We start from the raw sequence: 25,987 nt of genomic DNA on the forward strand, positions 1-25,987 counted from the left end.
TTCTATCAAAAGTATTTTGAAACAAAGTCAACTTTTTTTCATGCATGAAAAATTAATGTGCCATAGGAGATGTTACTTGAACATCTAATGAGCAATTAATTTCCAATAAAACTGTGAAGATTAATGGGTTCACTGTGGGAAAAATATCATTCAAGTTGAAATAGATATTTGAGGCAACTTAATCTGTTCACTTGGGAGTAAAGTTTTTGAAATTCGTTTTCCAAACATAAGTTTATTTCTGAAAGATGTAGTCCTCAATATTGGTTATCTTAATGAAAGAGCAGTGTGAGTTACATTGAGAAGTATTTGTTTTTAAAGATTCACAGTACTAAGCTTTGAGCATGGGGGATGCTGTAGACCAACTCTAGAATGTTAATCATTAAAAAAATCTCCTTATGGGTTGCCATGGTTCAGTTTTCTTCCCTTCACATTTACATGCCCGATGAACTTCATGATGCGCTTTCTCCACTGCAGTGCGGTTGTGTGCACAGCTGTCTGCCTTGCTGGAACACAGGCTCCTCCGGGCAACAAAGCCTCTTATTTATCTTTATTATTTCTATCGCCTTGCCCACTGTCTGACACACCATCGTTCAGTAAGCTTTTGTGGGAGGAAGAAAGGATTCTAGGACTAGAATTTACTTAAAAGAGTTAAGACCATCTTTAAAAGATTAATGTTTTAATATGAGTCAAAGAACAACTGTATTCCAGACTCTTGGAAAATGAGATTGCAGTCAAGCCTGTCACTGTGTTACAAAAGAAAATCAAACTTGTTTTTTAGCTTTTGATTTACTAACAGTTTCATTTTGTTTTGATATTTGTACACAATTTAGTCAGTCTTAAATTAAATGATGCTGCTATGGAGAAATTTCTTTTGTTAAGCAAAAATATATCTTTTCTTCCAGATAATAGTCAGACATTGTTTTGGAGTCCCTCACTAAAGGTACTGAAATAACATGTCAGTATTAGTAACGACAGCTACTACCCATACAAAAATTACAATATGAAGTAATGCAAGCAGGTCTTCTTATATCTTATTATATTACTGTTGAATATTATCCTAGTGGTTCTTAAACTGCATGAGTGGGTCCCAAAAATATGACAATGAATGTCATATGGAAAACGTCACTCAGTGTTGCTGAATAACTGTGGTTTTACTAGTGAGCAGTAAACACTTTCTTATACTGTATAGTCTGCAGTGTGCTGTTCATATCAGAGAAATTCTAAAACCTCATTATCCATAACTGATTGCTTCAGCATGCTATTTTGATGAGAAACTTTATAGTATTTGAAACCAAAGAATACATATTCCTAAATCATCTAACAAAAATTATTTGCTTACTTGTCTGTACTTCCTTTGCATTGTGATAACTTTAGATTTTAAGAGTTGCAAAATTGCATAGAGTATGTAGCTTATGTCAATATCTTATGTAAGCATAGAACAGTTATGGATCATAAACCTTAGCATAACATTATTAAATAAACTATGGAATTCATTTGTATTTTACTGTTTTTGCCAGTGGTGTCCCTTTTCTGGCCCAGCATCCCCTATTTCATTTTGTCATTATGTGCCCTCCAATTTGTGACAGTTACTTCCTCTTCTTGCCTTTCATGACCTTGACACTTTTGATGAGTACTTTGCATTTATTTTGTAGACTATCTCTTAATTTATATTTGTCTGTTACTTTTGTGATTAGATTAAGGTATGCATTACTGGGAAAGCTATCAATTCAAGTACCATGAATTGCTTATATTAGTGAATAAATAAAATATACTATAAATAAGTAGTCTCCAGCTTGTATAATGAACTAAGTTATTGTTGAATAATTTCTAGTCATAATAAACAATGCATACATCTATAAAATTTTAATGAGTTAATAACTGATTCTTCTTATTCAACCTCTTAGTGATAGAACGAACTATAATTTGGTGATCTTGCATATCTCAAACATTTTTTGACATTATTTTACCTTTAATTTGGTAGAATTTTTTAAACTCTTGGGGATGTAAACCTGTATATGTGTATTTGGGGCAAAAAACAGCGTATGTGTACCTGTCAGGAAAGCAGAGGTTTATATGTAATCCCTTTAAATATTATCACATTTTGGATTTTTGAAAGTGACTAGTAAATGATGTATGCAAAAATATTCTCTAAAGAGCCTCTTTACATGTTATATCTTCATAGACCATACACTTTAATTAATATATATTGGACATATGCTATCCTCATTTGACAATATACTTATGTTGGCCAGTTACGGGATTTGAGGGATTTTTCCTATAATTATGGCTAACTACACACCAACTTACCAACCTAGATATTTAAAAAGCAAGTAATATCTTTTAAACCAGAAATGTTATAACTGAAGGAAAGTTGCCAATGGGGGGAGTCTAATGTACAGTTCTAGCATGTACTTCTGTGTTTATTTCCCACGTGTTAGAAATCTACTAGAGAAGAGGTGTTTTTGTTTGTTTTATCTTCAAGACCATAAGCTCCTCAGGGGTTATTAAACGTAGTCATCGTACAAGGCCTCCCTATCAGAAGAAGAAAAGAGTATGATGATATTATTAGTCCCAGGAAGTTAGTAACATATTTTAAACATATCTTAAACACCTAAAATTTCACATCGTAAAAGTTGTACTTTTTAGTGTTTATGGGAAAGTTATAAGCTTATAGGTTTGGGTTTATGCTCATTAACAGTCTACTCTAACACACCATCTATCATTCACTTTATTTCTTCTCTTTTGTCCCACGTAGTTTGCCAGACCCTCACCTTCTACTCACTGACCTTCACTTCCTTTGCTATAAATATGCCCTCTCTAGGTGTCTGGGCACATTTTTATGGTCTTTCTTCCCAGGTCAGAGAGATTCCCTCTTAATCCCAAATTGTACTTGGGAAATCCAAAATCTTATTTTTAAATGACCATTTTCCATGCTACCAAAAGCTACCACAAAGAAATAAAAAGTGACAGGAGAAACTAAAGCTTCAAAAAGCACTAGATCTGCTTCGGAATCACAGATTGGAGAGAGGAGTGATTACTCAACAGATAAAATGGAATTATTCATATATTCTCCTACATGAAATTAGATATTACTCTTTTGTCTATCTTACTTGCTATTAAAGGATATGATTTTTATAATAGTAAATAAAGGGAGATTTCTTTGATTAGCTCTTTTTTGTTTGAATCACTGTGTAGAGAAAAAAGGAATTTATAAAATAGCTCCATTCTGTTTAATGACATGTGTTTGAGCTAGGTTTACTAAGAACCCCCTAGTTTAATTTTACAATATAGTTCTAGACTTTCTAATTAAATATGCAACTTCTGTCATAAGGGAAAAAAAACCTTGTATGCTTTTTTACAGTAAATTTAATTAAGCATTTCCTGTAAGTTCATTTCAGTATCTATCATGGCCCACTAAAGTTGGAATTCAGTTGTAAAATGGTAGATTAATTGCCTTTTGTATTAAATGAAATAAGAATTTCAAATATGCAAAGTCAGGAAATTTAATTGTGTTCCTCAATTGCTTATTCAATGCATTGGAAAACCGGATGCAGAAGTACAGAAAAAAGGGCCAAAGGTTGTTAAATGTAGCACATCACACACATTCTGCACTTTACTTAATGATCCAAGTATTTATTGCTATGAAGTAAATGTACTAGTGAAAGAATTATGGTGGAATTATAAAACGTTAAAACTCTAATTAATTTTAGTCTGGAGCATGGAGCGTGCTCATTTTGCCTAAAACATTTTCATTATCATCAGTATTTTTCCAGTTATTAAGATAAATTTTTGCTCACTCTGCAGCACAAGCATATTTTCTCTGTTAAAAGCACAATCTTAAAGGCTGTTGAGAGTTATATCTGGTGTGTGTTTCATATGAAGAAAAGAAAGTTTTTGATCGCAGACTGGAACAATATAATATATACTGCTTTTCTACACTCGTTCTGTAACTAACAGAACAGGTTAAGTGTGTCAGTGTATTTTTTGCCAAAACCACATGCTCTCTCTCCTATGTATATTAATATATATTAACATTAAAAAGGACCATTATTAAAATATATGGATGATGTTATTCATTTGAATCCAGTTACAATAACTAATTAGTGAATGGCATATTTAAAATCTAAAGAAAATATCATAAGAAAATAGAAATACTTTTAGTTAATGTTTAGTTGCACCTTGTCCCTTCATTTCACTCTTGTATCACCATGTGGCTTTGTCTGCTGTGAACAGCAAATTCAGTAGAGTAAAAACAAGTAATGTCATTCTCTTTATAAACATAGACCCCCATTAGGCTTATTTCTATTTAAAATAGTTCCAATGGCCAGATTATGAAGGGATCTATTAAAAGAAAACTTATGTTTTCTGATTGTGAAAGTAATCCATGCACAGAGTAGAAAAATAAGAAAATATGTGAAAGCACAGCAAGGAAATAAAATAACATAACCATTTGAATGTTTAAAGTACTCAAGAAAGGAATTTTAGGCAGAAAATCAAAAGGAAACAGCAGCCTTAAATGACACACATCAGATGGATTTAACTGATATGTCTACAGCACTTCATTCCAAATCAGTGGAATATACATTCTTTTCAAGTGCACAAGGAGTATTATCTAGGATAGACCACAATAAATTTAAGAAGACTAAAATTATGTCAAGCATATTTTCTGACCATAATGGTATAAAACTAGAAATCAATCACAAGACATTAAAAAAACCCTGGAAAACAAAGACAGGGAGGCTGCATAACATGTTGCTAAATAATGAATAGGTTAACAATGAGACCAAGGAAGAAATCTAAAAGATACCTTGAAACAAATGAAAACAAGGACACCATAACCCAAAATCTGTGGGACACTGGGAAAGCAATCCTAACTGGGAAAGTTGTAGCATCACAGGTCTATCTCAAGAAACAAGAAAAATATCAAATAAGCAATCTAACTTTACACTTAAAGGAACTAGAATAAGAACAACAAAGCCTAAAGTGAGTAGAAATAAACAAAACAGAGTCTCGAAAAATACAAAAGATTAGCAAAAACAAAAGTTAGTTCGGAGAAAGAACAGAAGGAAGGGAGGAAAGATGGAAGGAAGGAATTTTAAGTAGAATCATGGAATGCAAAAATTTTATTTTACCTGTACATTTTCGGTGTAGAGTCTACAGTGCTTTATGTTTTTTTCTACATAAAATCTTTATCATATTTTGTATTTACTTTGAATTTAGAAAACTTTCACTAAGTAGCCATTTTTATTTTTTAATCTTTTTATTTTGAAATAATTTTAGACTTACAGAAAAGTTGCAAAAATAATTAAAGATAATTCTCATGTGGCCTCCATCTAGCTTCCTGCAGAGTTACAATCTCCCGTAACCAAAGTAAATGACTAAGACCAGGAAAGTAACATCAAGACAATACTATTAACAACTGCATGGACGATCATCAGATTTTGCCAGTTTCCCCACAAATGTTCTTTTTATTGTTTAGGATCCCACATTGCATTTAGTTATCATGTCCCTCAGTCTTTTCCAGTCTGTGATAGTCCAGACTTTGCCTTGTCTCTCACACCCCTGATACTTGAGACTTACTGTTCAATTATTTTGTAGTTTTTCCCTGTTGTTTTCTCATGTGTAGATTGAGGTTGCACATTATTGGGAAGAACACCACAGACCAGAGCTGATGTGTCTTTTTCAGCGCATCATCACACCAAAAGGTCAATGTTCATATGTGTCACCGATGATGCTGACCTTCATCGCTTGGTTACGGTGGTGTCTGACAGGCTTTTCCCTATAAAGCTACTCTGAAAGCCATCTCTAAACATATAAAGAAGCAAAGTTGTCCCTTTGTGTAATTCTACCCTAAAATCATCAATACTCATGGACCATAGTTTGAATCTAAATATTACCTGAGCTGTAGATATTCTGGCTGCTAAAACAAGTGGCATTTGTTTGGAGTTGGATACCTCCTAAGAGAAAGGAAAAGTGGGATGGACAGGTTTTATTAATTGGTACCAATTCTTTGAACTCTCATGAGAACTAAGTCAAATTTGTAAAGAAGGGAAAATGGAAGATCCCCTCTCTTACAAACTGGTGCAAGCTGAATGACATTTAAACAAAATCCTGCAAGTGTATTCAGTGTTAAGAGGGATTCAGTATAGATAAAAATGGCAGTGTTTTCACTTATTCCTCTGGTAGAATAACTGTTTTAGTCTCATGTTGTCACCTGGAGCACTAGACCATAATGGCATTGTCGCCTCACTACACCAATGCTGTTAGGTAAGAAGAGCAAGAAGACTAAGGAACCATATTCTGTCATTTGACATTATGAATATTATTCACATGTAAGTGGCAGGTCCATGAGGATGTCACAATCAGTGCATTTTTTGGAGGATGAATTAACAAGTTGAAACATTAAGAGGTAAATCGGTCTCCTTCCCTGCGGCCCCGTAGGGTACATTTTCTTGCTGACTGCTTCATAACACTTCATGAAACGAATGTCAAACTTGTCAGGGCTGTCACCAAGAAAATGATCCCTGTGGCAAGGGTCTTTCACTGGGAAACAAACAGATGTCTTTTCTCAGCAAAAAGTGACAAAACCCTGTCATCTATCAGAAGAAATTCTTGTCTGCCTTTAATATCCAGTAGTGAAGAAATACTTTGGTAAAAAAAAAAAAAAGCTTCCTTTCTTTGCAGTTTCACTCATTACACACTCCTTTGTCAATGATACTTGATTTGCTGGCTGAGCAATTTTAATGTTTTCATTGATTGTGAATCGCATGCAAACTTCTTTAAAAAAATTGACCTACAGTGTTAAAAACACAAATTAACACTTCAAAAAAATAAAAGAGCCAAAGCAACCTCTAAAATCCTTTCTGAAGCTTTACTGGCTCTAATTCTAATGCTTTTATTTACAATGATAAAACTACATTAGTGTTATTTTGATGATGTTAGACTATAGCAGTTATGATGAATTATACTGTAGCAGTTAGGGTTACATGTCTTTTTCACCCATCCATAATTCTTTTTACATCCAGATCACAGCTATCCTTGCACAAAGGACGAAAGAGATTGGATCTTGTTACTTACACAAGTGTTTTAAAGGCATACAAAGGCAAGATATTTTAAGACATGTCTTCAGCATAAAGGAAAGTGTGGAGCAGTTTTTGCACCTGTCGTGAGCAGACGGCAATGTTAGGAGAGACATGCATTCACAAACCATACTTTATTACTCAGAAAAATTCAACAAGAAAAAGACTGGCATTGTATTAAGGAAGTTAGTTAAATGTGAAAGTAAAGCATATAGATACTTCCTAGTCCTCAGGGTTATTATTAAGCCTTTACATTTCTATTTTGACTTAAGAGCATAAGGTTGCCAGGAAAACTAGATAGCCAAGCTTCTTAAACCAGTGAGTCTTATTGGTGTGGGCAGTTGGTAGGCTGCTGTCCACACGATAAAGGCTCCAGTCTTGTACACATTAAAGGATATATGAGCTTGATAATGGATTCTTGGCTGATGTTGCTTCAAACATTTGCTTAATTCTGTTTTTAATACTGCTCTAGTAAGTTGAGCTGGCCAGAGAGTGACTACTGGGCAGGGAAGGACATGGCACTTTTCCAAATTACATTATTGGTTTAGTCAGACCTTTCTTTCATTGCTTTTACTCCACTGTTTCAAACAGCTCAGAAAACATCTATTGGATTCCAACTATATACTAACTGGGTGCTGTTTGGTGGTAGGAATGTAAGATAAAGAAGGTAAAGCCCAGCCTGTGGAACATACAGACGAATCCAATGCTCCCTTAACAAAAAGTGCTTGTCACCTTTACCTGCTGATTTAATGCTTTCTGTCAGTGCCTCATCTGAAGAAGGCAGTGGGAACTATAGGGTAATATTTACTTTTTATTAGGATATAATTAAAATGTAATCTCTAGACACATTTGTCTGAAAGTGGAAACTACATGTTAATAGAATTTCAGTAATCAATAGAACATAATATCTCTATTCAGTAGAGATAAATTGGTAAAAGGAGTAAACAAATACAGTGGCTTTTCTGCTTAGAGAAGTGTATTAAAACTACATTGCCAAGATGATATTTAAACACCATCCCTCATATTCCACATATCTATAATATTTAGGTTGGTCAATAATATTTACTTTCCTGGTGTTGAACCAGGAATAGCATCACAGATGCTATTGAATTTAGAGACAAAGCGTGTAAAGGAATCTTTCTCCAACTTAATGTTTACAGGTGAAGTTTGGGTTTTCATAGAAAACAAATACGTATACCTTGACTTGCACTTTCTCATACAAATATTTAATTGAACGGAATTTTGTTTCATGAGTTAATAGAGAAACAGAGTGATGGGTTTGGTGATACTGATACTATTACTGTTGTCTAGAGACACTTAAGAAATTGCTACTCTTGCTTTAATTAAGTCAGGAAAGAGGCAGTGCTTTATACTGCAGTTAATAAAAATGAAAGAGCTTACTTGATAAATCAAAAATATCAGAAAAGCAAGACGGCTTTGTACTTGGGTATTGTCGAAGGAACCGGTGTGATGAGATGGGTTTCAAACTGTGAGATGAAATATTTTTCCTGCCCCTCATTACTCACACTTTGGAGGTCACCATTTAATCCTGAACACCAGAAGCACTTTATTCCTATGGAGCCAGACATTATGATGTCACTTCATTTATTCACCATGTTCCACCAGCTCCTACTCTGAATTATGAGGCCACCCCCTAGAATTGAAACTGGAGAAGATTGTAAGCATTCCACAGCCTGACATGGCCATGCTTCCTATTATAGAGCTGGCTGATCCTCAGATAACATATGGTGGTCCGAGTAATTGGAAAATTGGCAGACCTGTCAAGGAAGTATGCTGGATGACACAAAAATGCCATGCTTGGAGCACACAGTGTCTCAGACGTTAAATTTATTGTTTTTCATCAAACAGTGAAGCAAAAAGATCTGATTCACCCCTTTAAAAGGACACCTGGTAGTGGCAGGTCTGATTTCAAAAGACACTTTTAGGTAGTTGGTAAAATAAGTTGCTTTAAAAATATACGGTAGAACTCTTTAGTCAGTGTGTAGTATAAAATAGCACCCACTGTAAATATTTAAAATGTTACCTAATTTTACCATTTTGTTCATAGCCTTTTCCCTAGGATGACTGGGATCACAGCAGCCAGTTCTTCAGAGAAGTAGAGTTAAAATGTATTAAGTATAGTGGACAAAATGCCCTCAAGTTTATATTTTAATGTTTTCTAAAATTTATTTCACAGGAAGATGAAAATGAAGCTGAAAGAAAAAATATATCTCAGGAGCTCAGCATGGAACAGAAAAATCCAAAGAAATAAAGGATTTTCTGTAGTGTTTTGAAAAGTTTGCAATTTATGTAGTAGCAGACAAAATTTCTAATTGTAAAATGTTAAATTGTAAAACCTTAATCTGCAAAATGTTCTGAATAAAGTTGTTGAAAATGAAATAGGAGCTTGCATTTGAAATTTGTATGTTTTTAGAGCAATTTAAACTTTTATATAAAAGTTAGGCCTTTAAAATATTTTTAAAAATCTTTACTGAAATTTGAGAATAGTAGAATTTTTCTCTTATCCGTAACCTAAGGTTAGTGCCTCTGAATGACCCAGAAGAAAACAAACAAACAAACAAAATCTGAAAGTCTTTTATTTACCCCCTTACTAGTCTGTTCTCTTCTTCAAGGGCCTCAACAGAACCCCAATTATTTTAATAAAGAAGAACCAGCATAGTTCAAAAGTGAACAGGCAATGCGTGCACATGAAAACACTTAAAATCAACCAACAGCATGAAATTAAATGCCGTTTTCTGATTTATCTTAGATACCAACCTAGATTTCATGTAATACCCTAGGATTGCAGGTAAAAGCTAAAACGAAATGATAACTTATCATTCTCTGTGGCAGAAGTAGGGCTGTGACTTTTTTCAATTGAGTTTGGGGGGATGACACCGGTTAATAAAATTATATAGGTTTCAGGTGTACAATTCTACAACGCGTCATCTGTATATGGTACTGTGTGTTTACCACACCAAGTCAAATCTCCTTCCGCCACCATTTACCCCGCTTTTCCTCCTCCTACCTGCCCTCATGCCCCTGCCCTCTGCTAATCACCATACTGTTGGCCATGTCTGTGAGTCTTAGCCCCTACCCCCCTCTCACCCGCCCCCAAACCCCTCCACTCTGACAGCTGGGGCCATGACTTTTCATTCATAGAATATTTACTAAGGACCTGCTATCAGCAGGGCCCTGCATACTTTTCCTAAATATTTCAGTAACAGTTCCCCACCTGTTCCTTTGGCTTAAGAATTGTGTCGAATTTCTGTGATTTCCCTCTTTATCAGTTCTCAGCAACCAGCCATTTTCCCTTCCCTGGTTCTAATGTCTAAGCTATCATTTTGCCAACTGTAGCAGGAGCAAAGAATCTACTTGCTATTTGCAGAGCCAAATGTTTTTTGACAAACGTCTTTGTTTGATTATTTAAGGCAGAGTTTCTTAAAATAAGAGGCAGAACCTTGGAAGGCTTGTAAGAGAATGTCAGAAACGCAGCCTCCCTGTGTGAGTGGAACACATGCACTTGCCCTGGAGCTGTGGTTTCATCACAGGCGCCTGACAAGCTCAGCGAAGTTGGGACGGTGGGGCGTGCTGGCAGCTCTGATGCAGGGAGCTAAAAGGGGAAAGCTGCCACTAGACAAGATGGAAAAGTCCTTCCTCTGTGAGCCCCAAATCATGCAGCATAAGTGGCTATCAGAACAGCTGTATCCCGCAGACTGGACGCCCTAGGAGAACCTGGGAGCAAAGACTTGGAGACAAAGAAAAGCCTGAGAGGTCAGGGCAGAGTCTGCCGAGGGCTTCTGCAGTAAGCAAATACAAATTAATTGGACTTTTCCTCCTATTTTTTCTATTTTTGAGATCGATATCAATGTATTTTAAAATACGCATGTTTGCATAGATTGGAATTAATAGTGTCACTTTTGAAAAGAAGCAATAATACATGATTCATATAGTAGCTGACTTTATTTTTTATAGGCACTGTGCTAAATGCTACTCAGCACGCATTATACCACTGATCATCGCAATTAGCATATAATTTGCTTACTATCACCCTTCCGGTTTTACCGATGATTGAGGCTTAGGCAAGGGAGATAAGTTAGCCCAGGTTGGGTAGCTTGTAATCAGCAGAGCAAGACTTCAAAGCCAAGCAGTCTCACCCCAGAATACCACTTTTATCTCTGTGGAACACTTAACGCCATGCTCCTTTCAATCCACTGTTCTCCCCATTTCTTATCAGCACCTCATTCATTATCTATCACCTCTCCTCTAGTTATGTCCTTCCCCTAACTTCTCAATCATGTTTCATTCATTTTGAAGACTGACTTGGGTGGAATATTTGGGACAATTATAACTACCATTCCGCCTGCTCCAAAACATGAAAATCCTGCTTTATCTTTTTTACATTTAGACATGATGGAACAAGAAGTAGGAAAGCCTCATCACTTTCTATGATTTTTCAGTAACTTTATGGCCATATTTTTGGTAGACTGTTTATTCATTATTAGTGTGTTGCATCTCAGCTGTTAGTTCTTTAATTTCTAAAACAAGTTTTGAGGATGAGAGGCACGGTGCCACCAGCCACCCAGCCAGCATTTGAAATACTTATATTTAAGTGATATGATACCTTTAACCATTGAAAAGCCCCAGTTTTCCTTCAAAAACTTCTTTTTCTAAATATATATCCTTTGATTTAGGGTAGTGAGTAACAGAGTAGAATCACTGTAAATTTCCTTTAGGGAAAATGTACCACGTGAATTTTTCAGATTTTTAGGGTCCATTTATTTATACCCTGAGTTTATGTATATAAATCTTGTTATCATGCTACAAGGTTGCCCATATTATATCACTGTGATTAAGCTAGTCACTTAACTTGACCCAAATGATGCATATCATATTTTATATTGTATAGAATACCACATATTGTTTTAGTTCATAATCAAACATCTCAGGCTGGGGGGCCTGAACAACAGAGATTTATTTTTTCACTGTTATGGAGGCCGGAAGCCCCAGAGGAAGCTCCGGCAGGTTCTGGTTTCTGGCGAGACTTCTTTCTGGTTTGCCAGCGATGATGGCCTTGCGTGCCGCCCCCCCTCCGCGGTGTGTCCTCAGCGAGCGCACGCAGAAAGAGGGCAGGCGGACTCTCTGCCATCTTTTCTTATACGGACACTCAATTGTATTGGATCAGGACCCCAACCTAAGAGCTCATTTAGCCTTAATTTCTCCTTACCCCAAATACAGCCGTACGGGGGAGGGGTGCAGGTAGAGCTTTTGCCTATGAAAATGGGGGGCACATTTAGTCCATAACACATTATTTTTAAAAGTCCAAATGCCTCTGTTTTAACAATTCTGAGTTATGTAAAGAAGCACTACAGTGAAGTCCCAATGAAAACTCTATGGTGACATGGATTACATATATTAGGGCCCTTAGAGAAGTTAATAATCAGAATGTAATCTAAAATTTGATCTCTAAAGGAGACAGACCACTTCACAGTTATATGTACCTGTTTTACCCCTGTATCCTCATTATTTAGTTCATTTTCAGACCCATAGTAGGTGTAATGCCACCACTAGAAGCCAGTCTGTAACTAACAATATCAAATATCTGAAGGATAAAATTCCCTCTACCTCATGATTCCTACGTCATTTCCACTCAGTCACCCAAAGTGTATCGTCTTCATGTTAGTTACTGAACTATAATTCTTCACCCATCACTAAAGAACTTAAAAATAAAACATCTTTTAATCAGTATTTTTCTCTTTCATGCTTATGAACAGATTTGAAAATTTTATTCAGAATTCTTTTTCCTCGGATCTACAGAACAAATGGCAGAAATAGTAGCAGGTGTTATGTTGTTCTGTAATGCAAAGTGCTGGGCACTAAGATGCCCAAGTTCTTAAACTCATTCAACAGAACCTTCTTGGGACCTACCACATGCCCTGCGTTGTTCAGCATTGAGGATTCAATGAGACAAACTTGGTCTGCTGCAACTGTCCTGAAATTCTTAAAAAGGTTTAATTTTTGAACAAGGGGCCTCAGACAATTATTTTGCAGTTGGCCTGCAAATTGTGTTCACAGGTACTCACTATTAAATGTACTGCTTTTATCTTTAAATCATTTTTACTGGAATATAATTTACATACAAAAGACACCCATTTTAAATGTGCAGTACAATAAATTTTGTATGTATCTATGTAATCACCACTCTAATCTAAATACAAAGCATTTCCATTTAGTTTAGAAAACGGAAAGTTTTCTTGTGAAATTTTGAAATCACTGTCACATCCCTATTATAGTCACTGATCTGCTTTCTTTCTTATTAGTTTTGCCTGTTCTAAAGTTCCACATAAATGGAATCATTTTGTATTTGACCTTTTGAGTTGGGCTTTCTTCACTCAGTATAACACTTCAGATTCATTCATGTTGTTGCATGAATCAGTAGTGCATTCCTTTTACTGCTGAGTATTTTTCATTGTATAAATATACCACACCTTGTCTATCTGTTCATTTGTTGCTGGACATTTGAACAGATGTACAAAAGAAGATATGCAAATGATGAGTAAGTACAAGTAAACAGGCTCAACATCATTTAGTTATAAGGAAAATGCAAATTAAAACTGCAATGAGTTACTGTTGTATATCCACTAAAATGGCTACAATGGTGTTACACAATCCAGCCTATTAGGCACTTAAAATATGACTAGTCCCAATGGAGATGTGCTGTCAGACACATCAGAATTTGGTAAATTAGCATGAAAAAAAAGCTAAAAGAGCTCATTAACAATTTTTTCTAATTATATGCTGAAATTATAATATTTGAATCGATTCGGTTAAGTAAAACATATTATTAAAATAAATTTCAACGATTTTCACTTTTTATTATGGGTCATAGAAAATTTGAAATTACATATGTGGTTTCATTTCTACTGGACACAATTAGTCTCAGGCTATAATTTAAAGTCTGATAAATATTCATACAAAGGTCTCATCTAAGCCATGTGCAGACTATAAACCCAGGGAAATTGTCAAATAATTACTGTGTATCATTATCAGCTGCTAATGTTGTGGTAACATTTATGCAGCAATAGAAAACGAAGAGCTATCACAGAAGAGGTTGAGAATAGGTTGCTGCTTTTGGCAAGTTAGGCATTCAGCACTGGTCACCAAATCGGTCTTCAGGAATAAACACTAATGATCTTGAGTCCACACATAACCTCTCTCCCTGCAGAATGGCCATTTCATTCACGAGCCTATTCGAAAAGCACCGAAGTAGCCATGGGAGGAAGCTGGCTGACAGTGAAACAAAATTGTCATCTTGTCTCCCTGATTGTTGCTGCAAGTATAAAATGCTACACTGCTTTGGAAAAGAGTTGGGAAGTTTCCTATGAAATTAAACAAACCCCTAGTCCTGACTGGTGTAGTTCAGTGAGTTGGGCACCGTCCCACAAACTGAAACATCACCAGTTCGATTCCTAGCCAGGGCACATGCCTGGATTGCGGGCCAGGTACTTGGTTGGGGTACGTGAGAGGCAACCGATTGATGTTTCTCTCTCACATTGATGGTTTTTTTCCCTCTCTCCCTCTCTAAAAATAAATAAAATAAATATTAAAAATAGACACACCCTTAATATATGATGCAGTAACTCTGCTATAGATTTTTACACAAAAGAAATGAAAATAGAGTCCACACAAAAATCTGTACAAAAATATTTTAACGACTTTATAAAAGCCACAAACTAGAGGCATCTTTTTTTTTCTTTTTAAGTAAAAGGCATACACTTCATAATGGTTATTCTTTCCAGAAAGCACTTGTAACACTAAGTAGTGAGGTTCACAAAATTAGTGTTTAATCCTTGATTCTCTCAGGGAAATTGGAAGCATTGTGCAATAGCATTTGTGACAACAACAGTGTTCAAGTTAGAAATAACCACTGCAAAAGATGCTAAGGATAGTTTTAAAAGAAATTAACATACAAAAATTCAAACTATAATGTGATGCCTTATTGAAAACATTTAATATAATTAAAGCTTTTTAATTATTGCATTTCTTATTTTAATGACTTTTTAATGGCTGTAGAGTGGAAAATACATTTAAACCCAACTTCAAAATTTAAAATCCTCATATCTTCTGGACAATTTCTATCCATTCCTCTCTGGAGTGGAAAGCTGGAGGGAGCAGGAAAGCAAGTCCCGTGCCCAACTGCCCCAACCCAAAGGGTTTACAAACTGCTTTGAGTTCCATCCCCACACACACCAAACAGTACGTGCTCATTCTGGAGGGGAATAGCTTTTCATTTGTAACTTTTTAATCATCCACATAAAATGAGGTAAGTCTAGGTCATGTTGCTTGTTTAATATTTTTTGGAAAGCAATAATTATATTCTTGTTGCTTATTTTGTATGTTTTTTTTCCTATAAAACAATCACTAACACCTTTCCACGAAGCTTGGACAGCTGCAGGCATTTAATATATCTGTGCTGTCTGTCCTACATCCACTATAATTTGTTGTTTTTCCCAGATGCAACAAACAGTTGCTCTTTAAACTAAATGTATACCGAGAGAGAGAGAGAGACAGGGAGAGAATGTTTTCTACAAATGCATCTCTCACAGGGTCATGTAAGATTTACTGTGAATTCCATTGAGAAAGAAGAAATAAGTTCAGTCAATTTTCTTGACATTGCCCCGATGCCTTGAGTCCCTGAGGCCTGCACACATTTCTATTGGTTGGGTGCTGACACCATATGGGACTGCAGCAACTTACTTTTCCTGATGGTAGGCTAAACAGGATTGCCTCCAAATACTGAAGGTTGATTAGAAACCTACTCCATTTCATATCACCTCAAGAAAACAATTGTTACATAGCTATGAATGAGCACATTTCCTTTCCATCCTTGACTACCCTAAGTAATCACGGCGGGTAATAAATGTCTCCCCATGGTGAGTTCAGTGTGGAGTCCATGATTTGGTTTCTACAGAGGAAGTTAAGTGCTAACAACAGCAACATGAAAACATATGCAACCATGGCAAAATTCTCATTTGTTTCAGAAAAACCATTAATTTCCTAGTTACAAAGCCAAGTAAGAACAACCCTTTAAAACTATTGAACCACGAGAGCCATTTTCCTTAAGGGTTTTAAGTTCAGGCACAGACTCATGAAATTTATAGCTTTAATGAGATATTCTTTGCCTGCAGCCAAGATGAGGGCTAGATCATTGGTTTCCCAGCATGACATCTATGTGTTCTTATGTGCACTTGATATCATCAGGCTCGTAATAACACAGACATCACATTAACGTTTGAAAGGTTCACTTTTGTCTCTTAGGTTATGTCTTGCATTTCCATCTACAGCATACTAAATATCTCATTCTGGAAAATAAGATATACTCTACCGTTATTGTTGCTGTCAGTGGGGTAAAAATGTCACAATTTTCATGCACACGTTTCAAGCCACAAACAATCAATAGATATGGTTTCCAGAAAACAAGAGATAATTGAATCCGATGTTGTATGTGTAAGTCTGAACACGATAACCTTCCTTATTGATACTTAAGGAGCAGAAGCTGTGGCTCTCCATGATTCACGTCAGTATCAGAAAGGGGTAATAAGTACTGCACAATCCATCATTCTGTGCCCCACAATGAAAAAAAAAACCACATGTGCAAGAACTCTGAAGACAGATTCAACCTATTGTTTGCAAAACATCATTTTTTACATAATGAAATTCTGTGATTAAGGAACCTAATACAAGCAGCTGTGTCATTAGATTTGTATAAATGTTTGAAGCTGTTTATCTTAAGTTGATGATCCCTTTACTGTTGACCATCATCCACAATATCAGACACATAAGAGTGGAGAGAGTCCCCATGAACTCATAACTGAGATTCAAGAAGATTATTAAGATTTTTGCCACGTTTGCTTTATCTATATATATTTTTCCCTTTGATCCCCAGACAGCAGTGCCATCTATTTTTCTCCTTTTAACAGTTCATTTCTGATCAGATATGTTTAATGTTTTTCTATGACATTTTGTTTGGTTTTTCAATAATGTGAGACAGTCAACAGGTTAACATGGTGCTGGAAGACCAGACCTCAGTATATTCTGCCCTGTGCATCTCAGGCCACATTTTTAGTGAGGCTCAAACAAGATATTTTCTTTGAATTGTTTTAATGGTCATGATGTAAGAAGCAGAAATGGCACAGAAACTCAGTTCATGTTTGCATTTTTGCTCTTAAGCAGGAAAATAGAAATAACCAGAGCTGCAAATCATAGAGAACACATTTCAACCTCCAGAGCACTGTTGAATGGAGGCATCTGATATCAACAAGAGACAAAAGTGGTGTATTCAGCAGTGCCTTTGGCAATCTGTCTTATTAGTAAAAATCAAATTAACAAACGGAACAGCTGTTCAGGATTATGACTCTTTCTGGTTAATTTTTAAACTGCATCTTTTTCGCAATTACTGATTTAGGATTTGAAATTTTACATTTGATTATGTCTAATTTTGGAAGTCAAGAACAGGCTTCCCCAAAAGGTCTCAGTAGGCTGTTTGTCTTCAATGCTCGGTTTGTGAGTTCATTCTTCCCTCATCCCAGCCCAGGTCTATGCTCCTGGAGGAACAACTTCTGCTGAAGACCTCTTCTTCACACCTTCATCTTTCCCAGACTCCTCTAAATTCTAGCCCTCCTTCTGCCTTCTCTCAGACTCGGAATCTCTTTCCCAGGGAGTCTCATATTTTCCTTTTAAGTATATTTCAAGAGAGCAGCTGGTAAATATGGTAATGACCCTGGCCAGCATGGCTCGGTTGGTTAGAGCATTTTGCTGCATGCCAAAAGGTTGTGGATTTGATTCTCAGTCAGGGCACCTACTGAGGTTGCAGGTTCAATCCCTGGTCAAGGCATGTACAGAAGGTAGTCGATGTTTCTCTCTTACATCGATGTTGCTCTCTCTCCCCCTCCCTTCCTCTCTCTCTAAAACCAATGAAATAACATCCTGGGGTGAGGATAAGAAAAAAAACACATGGTAAGTAAATCTTCATGAGTGTATTAGTCAGGCAAAACTAGGCTACATTGTGGAAACAAACACGCCTGGAATCTCAGCATTTTAAAAGTTTACTTCTCATGTCACTCTCTCAGACGGCTTTCTTAGCAGTTCTTGGAGAAAACTGCCTCATGGATTTATATGTTCACATTGCAACTTCACCATATGAGTTTCACCGAGAGAGAGAGAGAGAGAGAGAGAGAGAGAGAGAGAGAGAAAAACAGACATAGAAAGTAGTAATGATTAAGTGCTTGAATAGAAGTTGATAAAGGAGTTATGGATCACAGAGGGGAGCAGCTAAATAAGCTGGAAAGAACGCTCCATAAAAGTCATGTTGAATCTGTCTTTGAAGACATGGAGTTTTACCAAAAGTACTGGCAATACAGTTTCAGAGCAATGAAATTGGATCATGACTGCTGAAGAGTTTTCAAAGGTTAAAGATGATTCAGCATGTCTGGATCCAAGAGAAAGCGGGGCAGGAAGTGACAGGAGCTGCGTCTGGGAAGCTAGGAGGGCTCTGGGATTGGCTAAGGCAAAATTTGGGTTTAGTTTACAGAATTGGATATTTATTAAAGCCAACTAGGAAGAGGAAATAGTGGTGATGGCTGTACAATATGGCAAATGTAATTAATGCCATTGAATTTTACTATTTAAAATGGTAAATTTCATGTTATATACATTTTTACCACAATTTAAAAAATAATGTAAAATAACAAATACCATTGAATTGTACACTAAATAGATATATGGTATGTGCATTATATTTCAGTACTACTTTTTTTAAAAGAAAGATTTAAGTCTAAAAAAATAATAAAATCACATGAGGAGCTTTTAAAAAAAACTGACACTCAAACCACCTCCAACAATCAATTAAAATAGCATCTCTGGGGGTGGGCCGAGCATCTGGTAGCTTGAAAAGTGCTCCAGGTAATTCCCATGTGCTGTCATGGTGCAGAATCCTGCTGCAGACAATAAGGAAATGGTGAAGAATTTTAATCAGGGGAATAACACGATCAGATTTGCATTTCAGGAACCTATATCCCTGGCTTATCTGCTCAGGTCTCTCAGTAGCCACATGACTGTGTATACAGCAGTCCCCTCCTGTCCAGGGGGGACAGGGGAGACCCCTTCCAAGACCCCCAGTGGATGCCTCAAACTATGGATAGTACTGAATTAAATAAATATATACATATAAGTATATATATATATATATATATATAATTTTATAGGCATAGCTCCCTATAATAAAATTTAATGTATAAATTAGTCACAGTAAGAGATTTATAATAATAATAGAATACAATAATTATAATAATATACTGTAATAAAAGTTATGTGAGTGTGATCTTTATCTCTCAAAATACCTAAATGTACTGTACTCATCCTTCTTGTGATGAAATGAGATAATAAAATGCCTAACTAGTCAAGAACTTTTACCCTTTTACTCAAGGAAGGCATGTCATGGCTTTTCTGTGGCATGTCCGAATTGCCAGCATCACTACTATTGCACTTTGGGGCCATTATTCAATAAAATAAGGGTGACTTCGATACAAGCACCACAATACTTAGACAGTCAGTCTGATCACCAAGATGGCTACCAAGTGACTAACGGGTAGGAGACACTGGACAGAGGGGTAATTTGTATCTGGAGTGGGAGGGAGGAGAGCCGTGTGAGGTTTCATCATAATACTTAAAACAGTGCACAATTTAAAACTTAGGTTTATTTCTGGAGTTTTCCATTTAATATTTGTGAACCATGCTGGACCGCCGGTGAAAGAAACTGTGGGAAGTGCAACGGCACATGAGAGAGGAACAACTGTAGAGCATTTATTCATAATTACCCAAACCTGGACACCACTCGGATGTCCCTCAATGGGCAAACTGAGAAATTCTGGTATAGCCATACAATAGAATACCAGTGAGTAATAAAAAGCCCCGCAACCTTGGCCCACATTATTTCTCTATATTTCTGCTACCTTGGGTTCTATCTGCCAAGGCGGAGCACACTGTTTCCTTTTGGGCCCGTGGACTGCCCAGCTCGGCTTTCCTGTGCACCTTAGCAATGTCATTTTCCAACCATCACTCCAGTCAGAAACCTCACTGCTTTTCCTTCACTTCTGAAAACTGATTTTCCTTCATATCTGAAAATTATGATTGACATATAGTAAAATTCACTTTTAATGTGAAGTTCTGTTTTGACAAACCATAAAATCATGTAACCATCACCACAATTAAGATACCAAACAGTTCCATCCCACTTCCAAATTTCCTTGTGCCCTTTTAGAGCTAACTGTAAATGCCTCTCCCCACCCCCAACCTCTGGGAACCAGTAATCTGTTTTCTGTCCCTCGAGTGTTGCCTTTTTTCTAGAATATCATATAAATGGAATGGTAGAACAAGTACATTTGTAAAGGGGGCTTCTTTCTATGCTATTTTGTATACCAGGGCTTAACTCTTTTCCATTGCCGAGTAGTGTTTATTGTATGGAATACTGCAGTGTGCTTACCCATTCACCAACTGAGAGACATCTGAGTGCCTTCCAGGTTCTGGTGATTATGAATAAAGTTGCTATACACAGATCTTTGTGAGGACATACTTTCCTTTTCTATTGGGTAAATGACATGGAACAGGATTACTGGGTCAAATGGTAAGTGTATATTCAACTTTGTAAGATGCTACTAACATGTTTGCCAAAGTGACTGCAAGATTTTACATCCCCACCAGCAATGAAGGCTATAGTTGCTTCATGTCTTCACATTCGCACTAGCACTTGGTATTTTTTGTTTTCTTTTGCTTTGTTTTGATTTGTCTTTAGCCAGTCAAATGGGCATCTCATTGTGGTTTTAATTTGCAACTCCCTAATGACTAATGATGTCGAATACTTTTTAATGTGCCTATTTGCCATCTGTATATAATCTTTGCTAAAGTGCACATTCAAATGTCGTGCCCATTTTTTCTATGATGTTGTCTGCAAAGTCATTTTTTTAATATCCTGACTGCCTTTCTCGATGACTGGGGCAGTCGGCTGTTCCTCCATTTTCTTTTTCTATCAGGAAATACCCTTCTAGGTCTTGCTTTCTGACACTAGTAGTGCCCCCTTGTTAGAGTTCTATTCCAGCCACCTATCTTTACTTATTTCAGGCCATTCTCTCACAAAGCTGACAGTTCCAAACTCTCCTCTTCATCTAAATGAAGCTTTGGGCTATTTTGCATTGTTGCTTTTCACCCGCTGTGCCCCTAAGTAACCTGGTACCCTCATTCTTCCCTTTCTTCTTCAAAGTTTCCCTCTTATGTCTGGGGATCTTGGACTCGCTCCTGTGTACAGAGTGGGCACTGTGTACATGGGGTGGCTGGTAGGCCGGTGAGCCTCACCCCAGGAGGCTTTGATAGGAAACTCCTCCAAATGCCAGTACCTCTGTTACTTTTTTTGTGAGGCCGTTTGTTTCCTGCAGGAAGAATGCTACAGCTTCCATCCCGGACCCGTGTCTCAGGACAGACAGTGTGTCGGGGGTGTGGGGGCCAGGGCTCTCATGGGGCTAGAGAGTCTCATACAGGCCCACATGGAAACTCACTCAACCTCTCAGTCAGTAGGAAGCCTCCCCTCTGTCCTTCCATCTGGAGACTCTGGTTTCCTTCTGGCAGGGAATGACTCTCTTTCTTTAGCTAGAGGGACACTCGCCCGACTGGGCAGGTGGGGAAATGCACCTAGATGTCTGTTCCTCATTCATACTCTTTTCCGGCTTCACTCTTCACTCCAGCTTCCCACCATGACAGAAGGTCCCATTCCTTGAGTTTTAATGGGGTTTGAGACACAGACTAGGCTGATTCTCATCCTGCTCTTCAAGCACCTGCACTTCATCTTCTCTGCCTAGCTAAGACACTTACCACTCATCCTGCTCTCTTTCCATTGGTCTAAAATTTGACCTCATTTTTTACATGTCCCTGTGATTAGAGACCTTTTATTTCTTTACTGCGATTTTACTGGTTCTTAGAGAAGCAGCAGAGAGAAACATGGGCTCAGTCTACTATTTTTAAAAGAAAAGTCAGCCCTAATTTTTAACTTTGATTTTTCACAGGACTGTTATAAAATTTCTTAGTCACAAACAGTTAGTTTGTAAAGAATAAAAGTCTGCTCAAGCCTATTTATGTCAAAGACAACTTTACGTGTGAGTGCAGGGATTTCTAACAGAATCCAAGGGCCAGAAAGCCTCAGACAGGCTGGAATGAAGGTAGCTAATTATCAGCATTCTTTTCTGTAGTCTCCCACTTATTTCTCTTAGCTAGTCTCAGTACCACCCCTTCTCTTTGAGTGTGTGGGTGGGTGCATGTGTAAAAATCATCTCTGAGTATTCATCATCATAGGTTTCAGATTAGCCACAACAAGCTCCTGATCTTCTAACTCTAGGAACTTTTTAACAAATTCTAGTCTCACATGAGGTAACCTGACACAGTTCTTGCATCACACGTTTCCCCACATCCAATCAGCTGTGGGGGGAGTGGTCAGCTACAAACAGTGATGGTTAGGACCCCTGGAAGCAGACTGTCTCCCAGACCAGGATCACTAAGACTTATATGCAGTATGAAGATTAAATAAGTAGTGAAAATGATAGATATTAAATCATTTCTTTTTCTCAAATAGTTTCAAATTTATGAAATATCTTCTCTATCATATCTTTTATAATTTCATTAAAACATTTTATTTCCAAATAAGCTTAAAGCTATTATAATCTAGCAAGAACAGACAAATGAAAGCTAGTAATATTAACCAAGTAGCTCAGGGAAGCTACACATCCTGATGGAAACTCAAAGCACAAAGAATATTACTTGTTTAAACAGGCCCTGAAGAGAAAATCAATTTCCTAGGACCAAAATCAAGGTCCTAGACCAGAATCAACAACCTGATGACAATACTCAGAGCAAAGCCTAACACTTCTTAAAGTGACCAGAACAATGTTATCAATTTCCTAGGACCAAAATCAAGGTCCTAGACCAGAATCAACAACCTGATGACAATACTCAGAGCAAAGCCTAACACTTCTTAAAGTGACCAGAACAATGTTAAAGTGAAGAATCTACAACCAAAACTGATAAAAGAAAAATATAAATGAAGTTTTCCATGAAAATATTAATAAATAGTTTTCTTGAAAAGTAGGTCTAAATATTGGGAGAAAAAATAAAATATAAAAGAAAAGACAAAAATCTGTATAGAATTTAATTTAATTATTTAGAGCTACTGTGGCTTTGAATTCAATCACCGAGCATGGGGAATGAACCCTATTCCTAAGATTCATATTTTCAAAGATACTACATAGTGACATTGCAATGACAAAAGTGATATAGCTTGAAACATGAAAGGTGATACAAAACTAGGGAAATAACGGTTGATTTAAAACACTCTTGCAAAATTGGAACCAATTAATTTTCCAAAAGATACAATCTCATGGAATACTATTTCCAAAACTTTGAGAACAAAAAAGCTAGACACAGGTTTGTCTTTAAATATTCTAAGCACACACAAGGAAGATACATTTCTCTGGCTTGTAAAGGTTTGCATTTTCTGCAGTTCACTGAACAGATAAAATGTCTCAGCTCTTCTTGTCCGTAGTTTATATTATAAAACATAAAAGAAGCTCTGAGCTTCCTTTGAAAAACAAAACAAACTACCACCACCTACAAAACCCTCTCGCTCTGTATTCATTCAATGCCTGGTTAATGTCTTCTCCTCCTGGTCTGGTGCATCATGATTCACGAATCACATACAACCCTTTGAGGAGCTGAGCTGGAGGTACAAGCTTGCAGGACACAAAGGAACTACCCCTACAGGGTCAGAGGAGAAATGTCTGGTACACAGTGACCCACTCATCACAGGATACCACAAGGGGCAAGACCCTGCTCTTTGGTCAACCATGGTCCTGTGAGGAGGAGGCCAGAGGGAACACATGCAGCCACCCCTTCCAGACCCAACACAGCCTCAGAAGGATTCTTTAACAGAAGGGCTCAAATCAATGCCCCAGGCCATGTGTGCCTTGCTTCCTAACCATACTTCCTATAGAGCCCCGATTCCTTGTATTTTCTCACTTCTTCCAACTGAGGCTTGAGCTGCATCAATGGAATAGTTTTTCTGCTGAGATTATCCTTACTCCTCAGGGGAAAAGAATGAATTCCCATTGGGTGGGACTTGGGTCACACATCATGCTACCCACTCCAGCTCAGTTTCTGTCTTCCAGCAAGGCTGAGACTGCCTCCCCCACCCCCTCCCAAACACCTACAGGTAACCATGCATTACCACCAAGAGAATTCATCTCCCCCTACTAACCACCCAGGCTGGTCTGTCCGAGCCAGACCTGCAACCCAGACGGTATGGTTCTTATCAATATTGAAGTCCCCTCATGCTTTAATTTTATTAATTTCTTTTAAAACAGTCACCTCCCATTAGGATCATGTCTATTATACAAGAGGAGAAATACCGAAGCTAGTCTACAAACACGGAATGCTTATTGAAGCTCAGCTTTGCTAAGGAAGATGTGATAGAATAGAAAGCAAAATGATACCAAAACCTTTAGATAATTGTGGGAGATCAACTCTTAAGGTTGCTCCTGCCAGAGAAAACAGAGTTGGACATCTGTCAAAGGTGGCAAGACAGATCTTATTCAGGGTGCTGCAGGAGGAGAAAGGCGCTCCCATGTAAACTGAGTTCAACTCCTGAAACGGAAACAGGATGCCCTTTAAATGCCGAATGTGCTGATGGAAAAGTACTACAGGATGTTGCAAGGGGAATTTGGTCAGTGTGATTAGGCCACCTGTGTCTGCCGACTCACGCTTATTGAGTTAGGCTCCTACTCTCCCACAGAGAATGGGGGACAAGGACCTTATCTTTCATGATGACCGTATTTAAAGGAATAGCTTCCAGGTCACTGACAAAGACATTCTCTGGTTGTAGAAAATACATCTCAAAGAGACAGAGAAAAGATTTACAATTGCAAGTTTTCTAAAGTGTGCTCTATGAAAAGGGAGTTGGATTTTAACTAGAAGACACAATAAATCTTTCTGAGCCTTCTCAGGCAGCCATTTTAAGGGGCTGAGATTGTCTTTCTAGGAATGCAGCCCTGAATCCATAGAATTTGCTCAAGTCTCTTAGTGCGGGTAGTGGACAAAGTCATTTACACAGTGTTTTGCAGTTCTTACCACTATGATTCTTAACTCTTGATATTCTTGCCTTTCTGTGATTCCCTCCCTTTGAGTGCAGGTGAGACCTATGACTTGCTTCTAATCAACTGATTTTTGACAAAGACGATGGAGTGAACATGAAGAGATTTATATAATCACGTTATATAAGATGGTAGCATACACCTCATGAAGAGACTCTCTGCTCACTTGGTTTTGATGAAAGGAGATCCAAGTGGCAAGGAACGGCCAGCAAGAAAATGGGGCCCCCAGTCCTGCAACCACAAGGAAATGAATTCTGCCAAAAACCTGATTGGAATGAACCTCTTCCCAGTCAAACACTCAAATGAAACCCATTCCTGGGGAACATCTTGAATGCAGCCTTGCAGAAAATAAAGCAAAGTGTACCCAGACTCCCGACCCACAGAAACTGTGACATAATAAAGTGTGTTGTTTGAAGCTAAACGTGTGGTGTTTTGTTATACAACAAGAGATAACTAATACAGTCAGTACTTCAAAAAGCATGCATAGTTGAACACTTTTCTCATATCATGAAAAAAACAAAAACAGTTTCACATCCAAATCAGCTTGGGGAATGTTACATCGTATGTCCTCCACCATTCCAGAGAGTCACAGTGCATTCTGAGAAACACAAAGGAGAATCTGTAGCTACTTTTTTTCTCATTATTCAACTGATTTGTTGACATCTA

At 37.3% G+C, this 25,987-nt stretch overlaps 1 protein-coding gene across 3 annotated transcripts in view; it reads left to right on the forward strand.

Annotated features, from left to right (window-relative positions):
• PHF14 (PHD finger protein 14) overlaps positions 1-25,742 on the forward strand; it is a 184,620-nt gene extending 158,878 nt beyond the window's left edge. For 2 of the 3 annotated variants that reach the window (XR_008389646.1, XM_037167350.2), the window contains one exon: positions 25,360-25,742. Coding sequence is in view for 2 of the 3 variants with exons in the window: in XM_037167350.2 (XP_037023245.2) it covers positions 25,360-25,383 (24 nt within the window). In the remaining variant the exon portion in view is untranslated. Of the gene's footprint in view, positions 1-9,276; positions 9,459-25,359 lie in introns of those variants that run through there. The other variant, XM_037167348.2, reaches the window with a different exon arrangement.
• The last annotated feature ends 245 nt before the right edge of the window (positions 25,743-25,987 follow it).

This window comes from Artibeus jamaicensis, unplaced genomic scaffold (assembly GCF_021234435.1).
Source record: "Artibeus jamaicensis isolate MK-2021 breed Jamaican fruit bat unplaced genomic scaffold, CSHL_Jam_final contig_923, whole genome shotgun sequence".
NCBI classification, from domain to species: Eukaryota; Metazoa; Chordata; class Mammalia; order Chiroptera; family Phyllostomidae; genus Artibeus; species Artibeus jamaicensis.